Consider the following 9,594-nt stretch of genomic DNA (forward strand, 5'->3'; position numbering starts at 1 on the left):
GTTTCCTTTTCTGTGGGGCACCGGACCGTCCGGTGCGCAATATGACCGTTGGCGCTTATCGACGTGGCAGGTAGCCGTTGCACGGCTGGAGCACCGGACTGTCCGGCGCCTCGCGCGAACTGTCCGGTGATTTATAGTCGACGTAGCTAGGGAAAAACCCGAGAGCGACGAGTTGCGCAGACCGTGCACCGGACTGTTGTCACACCCGGATTTAAGGGACAGCCGAGTGCATCTCATATATGCGCTAAAGAAGACAACACATATAATAATGGAGTGTATAGAGATAAATGTCACAATATAATCAGGTACTTATTACATAGCGGAAGTCTTACAAAATAAAAGATAAATATAAATCGAACTAAAGTCCATCCTTGGCGCCATAAAGTCAACTGGGAGACGCCACCTAGATCAAGTCAAACTCCTCGTTGTGTGGCTCCTCTTGAACCACCTGTTCTTCTCCTGTGGTGGGGTGTGAGACAGCAAGGGTGAGCTCACACATGTTCATCGCTCAACAAGTTGTGGGGAATAATGTGCATGAACTCACCAAAGGTGGGAGTTCATGTGATGTGTAAGGCTGATTAATAATAGGGGTTAAATCTAAGCATTGCTTTTAATAAGTTGGTCAAAATTTTATTAGCAGTTTTACACTCTGCAGAGGTTGTACCCTGCACCCACAAGTCATGTTACACATCTACCACTGGGTTATACGAGCCCCATACACCTCTACCAAGGAAGCGAGGCAGGGTAACACTACGAGGCCTTTACAAAGTTCCACTAGCTTCCGAAAACCCGCTACAGTTTATGGGAAGAGCAATTGTAGGAATCCCTCGTCTGACTGCCATCGCAGCAAAATCAACCCGAGAACCTCCCTACATGCCTACTCCCCTACTGCATGGATGGTGAAACTGAAGTTAGGGTTTGGACTGAGAAATTGAGGGAAATGAAACAGGAATTCTTGAGCTCACCCAAGAATGGAGATGGAGATGAGGTTCTCCACCATCACATGAAGATACCGTGTTGGATACTCCTTTGTATTATTTTTCTTCCTTTCTTTCTTCTCTGGTCTTGTTTCTCCACTATAAGAGGAGAGCATGAGTGAGTGAGTGGGAGAGCTAAACCAACAAAATGGAGTTGTTCCCGTTTCATGCTGATAGGTGGGCCCAAGGTAAAGGGGAGAGAGACAACTCACCCATAGTGATTCTAATAAGTGTTCTTTTGGACAGTCTATTAGGACATTAGATAGTATTGACATAAATTGAATTTGGGATATTGAATTTGAATGGAAGAGGGTTGATGTTGGAACACTTACCACTTGTTTGAATTGAATAGGCAATGCTTGACCGAGCAAGCAATCCTGGCACTTAATTCCATCTACAGCGTAGGTAGGAACCTTGTGGGGGTTAAGAGAGTACTTCTTGGGCGATATATCAGAGGGTCCTATTGAACAACTATAGAGCTGACCATGGTTGACTCTGATTGACTTGGATTGATTGGAGAAGATTATGGGAGTTGAGAAATAAATTTAGGGTTCTTGTCCTATAGAGGATGAATAGAAGGCCCTTCGTTGAAGAGATAAAGTTGTCCATTGTCGGAGAAGAGTTAACCCAGAGTTATGACTCAGTGTCATGGTAGAAAAGTTCGGTGATTCAATCGTACGACGGGAAGGGCTTACACTAAAGTCCTACGGGAGATCGGTGAGTCTTAGAGAAACATTGCTAAAAAAGTTTAGTTTACAACTACAATTGGATTGTGATAAATATAATTTATAGCTAACTTAATATTATTAATTTTGTATCTTAAATATTAATATTTTTTATATAACATGAACTAAAAATCGTTAAAGGGGACAAGTGTAGTTTTGTATAGATCAGTAAGTACACGACACATGTGTCATCCTCCGTTCACGTTACCAGGGCGGTGTAGCCTTGTGACGCAGTTGCACACGCTGACAAAACCGGCGACATCACGTTCGAAAGCATGGTTAACAGCAAGCCCAGAAGAGGAAACGCGCACCGATCTCACTCTCACCCTGCCTCCAATGCAATAGCCGGCCTGGCAAGCTGGTTCGGTGAAAAGTGAAAACAAAGTCAATAGGACGTGCTACAGATTACTAATAGTACAGTCAACTCTCTCGACTGACCCGGAGTCCGTGGAAGGATGCCCGCCGTGGACACCCTCGAACTCGTTACCGGCTCCCCCACCGACATTGCGGCCCCATCAGTGATCTGTCCCCCACCAACCCTTCCACCACGCCGCGGCGGTATAATAACCCGGCTTCCTCCCCAATTCCGCCACTCCTCAGCTCAGGCGAGCAGCGGAGCCGAGCAGAGCCTCGAGATCCCGCCCACCATTTGCCCTCCGGCCGACGCGGAGCCGATCGCTTCACCGGCAGCGAGGACGATGGGTTCCGTCGCGGAGGACTCCACCGCGGCAGCGGCAGCAGCGGCGTCGGTAGTGTTCCGCTCCAAGCTACCCGACATCGAGATCCCGCGGAACCTCTCGCTGCAGGCCTACTGCTTCGAGCGGCTCCCCGAGGTGTCCTCCCGCCCCTGCCTCATCGACGGGCAGACGGGCGCCGTGCACACCTACGCCGAGGTGGACCGCCTGTCGCGCTCCGCGGCGGCGGCGCTGCGCGGGCTCGGGGTGGGCAGGGGCGACGTGGTGATGGCGCTGCTCCGCAACTGCCCCGAGTTCGCCTTGGTCTTCCTCGGCGCGGCGCGGCTGGGCGCCGCCACCACCACGGCCAACCCGTTCTACACCCCGCACGAGATCCACCGCCAGGCGGCCGCGGCGGGGGCCAGGGTGGTCGTCACCGAGGCCTGCGCCGTCGACAAGGTGCGCGGGTTCGCCGCCGAGCGCGGCGTGCCGGTGGTCGCCGTCGACGGCGCCTTCGACGGGTGCCTGGAGCTGCGGGCCCTGGTGGACGCCGCCGAGCCGCTCGCCGCCGACGAGGAGGTCGGCCCCGACGACGTCGTCGCGCTGCCCTACTCCTCCGGCACCACCGGGATGCCCAAGGGCGTCATGCTCACGCATCGCAGCCTCGTCACCAGCGTCGCGCAGCAGGTGAGAGCGGGCGGAGATCCTCGTCCCTCCTGCCGCCGCTGGCCTGCTCCCATTCCGTTTCGGTCCCGTTAGTTCTAGCGCGAGGAAATTTTTTTATTATTTATTTCAGTTTCCTGTGCCTCTTCGATTCGAAGTGGCGTGACGGCGCCCACGCTTTCCAGCTCGGGAGGATTTTTTCCCCTCTCCTACGCGCTTTTCAGTCGGCGCGAAATAGAACGATCATTTACCACCCCGTCATGAGCCGTTTAATGCGACAGCCTGTCTCGTGGCTAGCCTCCCGTGGGCCGCGGCTGTCAGTAGCAGTAACTCTAGGCAGGCAGGCAGGCAGCCAGAGGCCCAGAGCCAGCTGTTTGACAATCTCACGATCCGGCCCGAGATCCGTGCCGATGTACAGTACTCCGTACTAGTATTATGATTTTAATGGCGCGCTAGCGTTCAACTCGATTTGACTTGCGGGATGGATTTTTTCAGGTGGACGGCGAGAACCCGAACCTGTACTTCAGCAAGGATGACGTGGTGCTGTGCGTGCTGCCGCTGTTCCACATCTACTCGCTGAACTCGGTGCTCCTGGCGGGGCTGCGCGCCGGCTGCGCCATCGTGATCATGCGCAAGTTCGAGATCGGCGCGCTGGTGGAGCTGGTGCGCGCGCACGGCGTGACCGTGGCGCCCTTCGTGCCGCCCATCGTGGTGGAGATCGCCAAGAGCCCCCGCGTGGGCGCCGCCGACCTCGCCTCCATCCGCATGGTCATGTCCGGCGCCGCGCCCATGGGGAAGGACCTCCAGGACGCGTTCATGGCCAAGATCCCCAACGCCGTGCTCGGCCAGGTCTGTTCGCGCCCCCCACAATCCTCCACACCTCGTAACCACGCTTCACGAATCAACGAAATGCCGGTTTCGTGATTAAGTGCATGTGCATGTCCACAGTGGTAGCAGTACGAGTAGTATTATTATAATTGTACACTGTAGTAGCATAGTGAGCGCGCGAGGTAGTGAAAGGGATGAGATAGAGAGTTGGTGGGGGGTAGCATTAGCGTACGCCCGCGCTTTTGTCGTGTTTTTTTTATGGCTGCATGACCACTCGGGTTTGCTTGTGCCGCCTGCCAAGGCGACGTCTCAACCACAACGAACGCCTTTACGCCGGCGCTCTGTTTGTTCGCCCGCGCCTGATGGAGGCGCTAGTGTGGTGTGGTGAAAGGTCGGTGCGCACGGCAAGCCCATGATTCCGGTTGCCGTCTCGCTAAGAAAGCATTTCGTTCAACCACTTGTTCCGGTCTTTTCCTCCCAGACTCTGGGTGGGCGAGTCCCACCACGGATGCCGGTGCACCTACATCGTTGTACTTGTACAAGACCGAGACGATAGGTTTTGTCTGTTGAAACGGGAATGTGATGTTTACGAATAACCTCTGTTCGTTTCCACCAGGGGTACGGGATGACCGAGGCGGGGCCCGTGCTGGCCATGTGCCTGGCCTTCGCCAAGGAGCCGTTCGAGGTCAAGTCCGGCTCCTGTGGCACCGTCGTCAGGAACGCGGAGCTGAAGATCGTCGACCCAGACACCAGCGCGTCGCTGGGACGGAACCAGCCAGGCGAGATATGCATCCGCGGCGAACAAATCATGAAAGGTACCGTCCAAAGCTTTCACCACTTATGGCTAGCGTGGATAACCTTTTTTTTCTTCGAGTTATTATGCACACTAACGTCGAAGAGCGCACGTATATAAGCATCTTTAAAGATCGAGCAATACCGTTAAATTCTGAAATAAACGAAGAGTCAAACCTAGCATCTACAGATGCTAATGGACTACGCACCCTTTCACAACTAGCATGGGCAACTTGATAATTTTTCTTTAGAATTAAGGTAGAGCCCACTAGCACGTAAACTAATTTGTCTTCTCCTTCGCCGTCGACCATCAGTCATTAAAGCCTGGGTAGCATCAGAATACTGTTTGCCCTTGTACACATGGGTACTTCAGGAATTGGTTCCGTTATGTTGAGCACCAGATTTGGCTGTGACCCAGACGGTCCACGCCTTAGACGGTTCGCGGTGTAGGTCGAACGGTCCACGATTAGATTAACTTAGGCGATTCTTTATCCCACGCGTGCTAAGTTTGGATCCATACCTCTCCCTGTATATACGAAGTGGTACGGCCGATTGAGGCATCACTTAATCGATCAAACAATCTATTTACCCGTTCCTTTACATTCTTACCCTAGGAGTAACAGTAATTTAGTCTAAATTAGTCTTCTTTATCCCCAAGCTTTACCTCTCCTCGGCTTGACGTCGAGTGGTCTGCTGATCCCAATTACTTCCTGACGGGATCCTCCCGAAGTTCTACAAGTGATCATCATAGCCTCTGCGCTGAGCGGATGGTCCGCTGCCATGCAGAGAAGAACAGAGCCCTCTCCACAAGTTGCGGACGGTCCGCTCACGCAAAGAGTACCTCAAGTCCTCGCTCCCTACAAGCGAGATCACGGTGCGCTAGGTGACTGGCCAAAAGAGCACCAAAACGTCAGGAATAAAACAATTAGGCCTTTTTCATGTCAGTTGTCCGTGTATATCAAACATTTCCAACTTATATGATTACAGGTTCGGGAAATCTGAGAAAATAATTAAAAAAATTTGCATTCTCGTAGCTGGTTCATGGCTATCATGGGTGTGCATGTGCTCCTTTCCTGCTGGAACAGCATTCTACTGGTTGTGTTTGGTACCTACCGATATGTTGGCTAGTCTAAGTAGGTGTAGTTGTTGTACCAAAGCTCCCTTTGGCACACTAAAAGTTCGCGTTCGGTGCACGTCCGGTTTAGCTACATAGTGGTTGCCTATTTGTTCGGTTGTTGCAACCTAAGCACCACAGAGACCGATGACTTCCTTATGGCGCACGACTCATTATCGCTCTGCCCATCATCTCCAGCAGACACCTTGCCAATGCCAACCAATCGTGCACAGATTGCCAACCAGTTCGTCATGACAACTGACTACACGGTTGATGTTTCTGATAATAGATCCTTGATTCGTTCTCACCTGCCCAGACGTGAAAACCCATAGACTCTTATCTGTTTCCATGGCCTGAGACACCTGTTTGTGTCATAGTCAAAATGACAGCATTTTTTTTTCTATAGACTTGAGCGTGTGCCTCCTGCCTCTGCCTCTGCCTCTGCCTCTTGTTGAGATGAGTCGGTCAGGCAGGGCTCTCTCGGCTACCGAACATGCATGTGGTAGTCTTTTGAACCAAACTGAATTGGTTTTGTCAGATAGTTCATTATTTTTTTTCACCGAACAAGATAGTTTCTCCATGAGCCTTCAGACTTGGTTCTTGACCCATCAACGGGCCTATGAGAGACTACCGAGACAGGATTTGTGATCCATTTTTCTATTGAACAACAAAGATTTGAGCACGAATGATTATTTTCCTGAAGTGACACTGATCTGCTTGGACTCTAGCACAACCTGAGGAATAGAAAATATAAACAGACATAAACTATGTAGATTTAGTCAGCATTCTGTGTTTCCCTTACCTGATCTTATGTACGAAAATACCCAATTCAACATAAGTTACTGAAATGCAACTAAAGTTACAGCTTCAGAGCTGGCATCGTCTGGATAGGGCACTTATATATATCCTATATTCATTGGTGCAGAAAGCTGGCCATGCGAAAGCATGATGAGTGCCTTTGTTTACAGAGACTTCAAACAACTGAAGAATATCATAATTTCTTTAAATCACAAATTCTGTAAACTGAAAGGGTCAAGCATTGAGTTTAGCAGCTAATAGCCAGTTCTGCTGTAATCTCTGTTTATCATAGAAGTAGATGTTAGGTAGGACCAGACAGCTGGCTTGTGTAGGTGTATCCTTCCATCAGATTTTTTTCTTACCTTCCATCACTGGGCTCGATTTATTGAGGGTTCTCTTGCCTTCTGCAAACTGCTGTAGATGCAATAAGGTGAAATGTCCCTTTGGTGCACGTTAGGGCGTGCGTGCATACATTGTATCCATGAATTCATGATAGAGACAGGCTGGTCTGTACCTCTGTGATCGTCCATGTGCATGTTGATCGGAACATCCAAATTTTCTGCCCTTTTCTTTCTCCTTCACTACCCTTGAATATTGAATTTTTGGTGTTTTTGTTTATTTTGCTATGGATTTATATATGTTGTCAGTTATCCCTTCGATAAAAAAAAGGGTCTGACCCTTCATTTTGCTACCACATAATATATATGTTCGAAATAAAAACTACACAGAAGATATGAGTAAGTTTGGATATGATCAATATGTTGCTTTCGGCAATAATTGCCACATGCCACTCAAGCCTCAAGGAATAAGACCTTGTAGAAATATCTTCTTTTTTTTGTTGTCTTCATTATTCTAGTATGTAAATGAGAAGAAAATGGGGTATCAATTTATGGGTTTACTGTTGGTTTCACTACCTAAGTTATCACTGTGGCTTTAAACCTGAAGTTGTCCCTGGCAACTATCCTAGCACATGCTTTTTGACTTATCATATGCTTGGAACGTCTGGATTTTTTTGTCAGCACTAAACATATTTTCTGCTATTAGTTATCAGATTAAATTATAAATTGCACCAGAATGTTTGCAAGTACCCTGTTTTTCATGCAAATTACGGAAACCTATGATGCGCAGGTTATCTGAATGATCCAGAGGCGACAAAGAACACCATTGATAAGGACGGATGGCTGCACACCGGGGACATTGGTTATGTGGACGATGACGACGAGATCTTCATCGTTGACAGGCTGAAGGAGATAATCAAATACAAGGGCTTCCAAGTACCTCCTGCGGAGCTTGAAGCCCTTCTCATCACACATCCTGAAATCAAGGATGCCGCTGTTGTCTCGTAAGTTGATCCGCACTGAAATCCTGAGATGGCATTAAGCCGCATGGTCCACATCGCTTTGGTGTCGAGGAATTAATACTTTTGGATCAATTGCAGGATGAAAGATGAAGTCGCCGGCGAAGTCCCGGTGGCATTCATTATACGCAGTGAAGGCTCTGAGATCAGTGAGAACGAGATCAAGCAGTTTGTTGCAAAGGAGGTAATACCAAATCTTGACTTTCATAATCAACACAGTTGTTATATATCGGTGCATGTCTACAAACATGTAAAAACATAAGAAGTATTTTGCCTATGCACTAGAAAGGCAAAACACTAGGATCCAAACTTCCCGAAGACTCCATACCTTATCACGGTTTCTACCATGTTATGTTATAGGTCGTGTTCTACAAGAGGATCAACAGAGTTTTCTTCACGGATTCTATCCCGAAGAATCCCTCCGGCAAGATTCTTAGGAAGGACCTGAGAGCGCGGCTTGCCGCGGGCATCCCAAGCAGTGACAACACACAGTCCAAAAGTTGATACGTACTTTCGTACTATTCTTTTCTAGCTGTGCCAAAAATCATGCTGTGCTCTATTCATGAGATGGCAATGGTATACACAAAACGCCAAGCGGTCGTTATCGATTCTTCTAGATGGGCAAGGGTAAGGTATACTTCGTTTGTGTCCGACATATTATGTATTTGTATCATGTATAGATACGTTTTGTTGACAACAAGTGCTAATTATAATGTATACCATGTTTGGGAACCTATTGTTCTTGTTAATAAAGAGTCGACCCCTGTCCTGAATTGCGTTTGCTCTCTGTTACATAAATCCATATCCGCTTTGGTAAAATAAAGGCCGTGTTTGGTTCGGCTTTTTTCTGACCAGCTTATCTGAAAAGCTGGCGGTGGGGAAAAGCTGGTTGTTGGGAAAAGTTGGTGGTTAGAATTTAGGTGTTTGGTTCGTCAGCTGTGCAGAAAAGCTGTTCGTCAGAATCTACGTGTTTGGATAATCAGATTCTCATATTGCAGATTCTATTAGAACAAACGAAAAAATGAAACCCATAACGCAGAAAAGGTCATTACAAAATAATTAGTGGAGTTGATTACATCATAAGTACCGTTACAATCACTAAGATAACTACGACACTAATGCATTAGCAATTGCATCTCGAAAAGCACTCATGTCTAACTCATCATATGTGCTAGTACTACTCTCACCTACAGGTACATCATGACTGAGGCTATTAGGTCCTACTTCATCAAAATCTCTATCGTGCAGAGCACTATCTCTAATGAAGTTATGCAATGTCATACATGCAATAATTATCTTCGATTGTTTCTCAAGCGAAAATGAAGGGAGACTTAATAGAATTCTCCACTTCATTTTGAGCACCCCAAATGATCGTTCAATAACATTTCGTAGCGATGAGTGTGCATAGTTGAATACTTCTTTGCTCCCAATAGGTTGCCTCTCATTTTGCCATTCTGTAATGTGGTACTTCTGACCCTTATAAGGTGCAAGGTACCCCTTTCTATTTGGATAACCCGAATCGACAAGATAGTATTTACCTGCACAAACATTAAATACAAATGTTACATACATATGACATAAAATAGTACTGTATTCTACAAATGTACAAAATATTTATATACCTTCCGGTGGATGGGGGAACCTGTCCGCATAAGTTATTAAAGTA

The 9,594-nt window shown here is 47.9% G+C and overlaps 1 protein-coding gene across 1 annotated transcript; it reads left to right on the forward strand.

Moving 5' to 3' along the window:
* The first annotated feature begins 2,896 nt into the window (after positions 1 to 2,896).
* On the forward strand, positions 2,897 to 8,699 carry LOC100382272 (uncharacterized). The gene is made up of 6 exons (NM_001175023.1): positions 2,897 to 3,063; positions 3,535 to 3,888; positions 4,484 to 4,682; positions 7,700 to 7,913; positions 8,010 to 8,112; positions 8,289 to 8,699. The coding sequence occupies exons 1-6, from the start codon at positions 3,007 to 3,009 to the stop codon at positions 8,430 to 8,432; spliced, it is 1,071 nt and encodes a 356-aa protein (NP_001168494.1). The 5' UTR covers positions 2,897 to 3,006; the 3' UTR covers positions 8,433 to 8,699.
* The last annotated feature ends 895 nt before the right edge of the window (positions 8,700 to 9,594 follow it).

The sequence above is a fragment of the Zea mays genome, chromosome 9 (genome assembly GCF_902167145.1).
Source record: "Zea mays cultivar B73 chromosome 9, Zm-B73-REFERENCE-NAM-5.0, whole genome shotgun sequence".
In the NCBI taxonomy this organism is placed as follows: Eukaryota; Viridiplantae; Streptophyta; class Magnoliopsida; order Poales; family Poaceae; genus Zea; species Zea mays.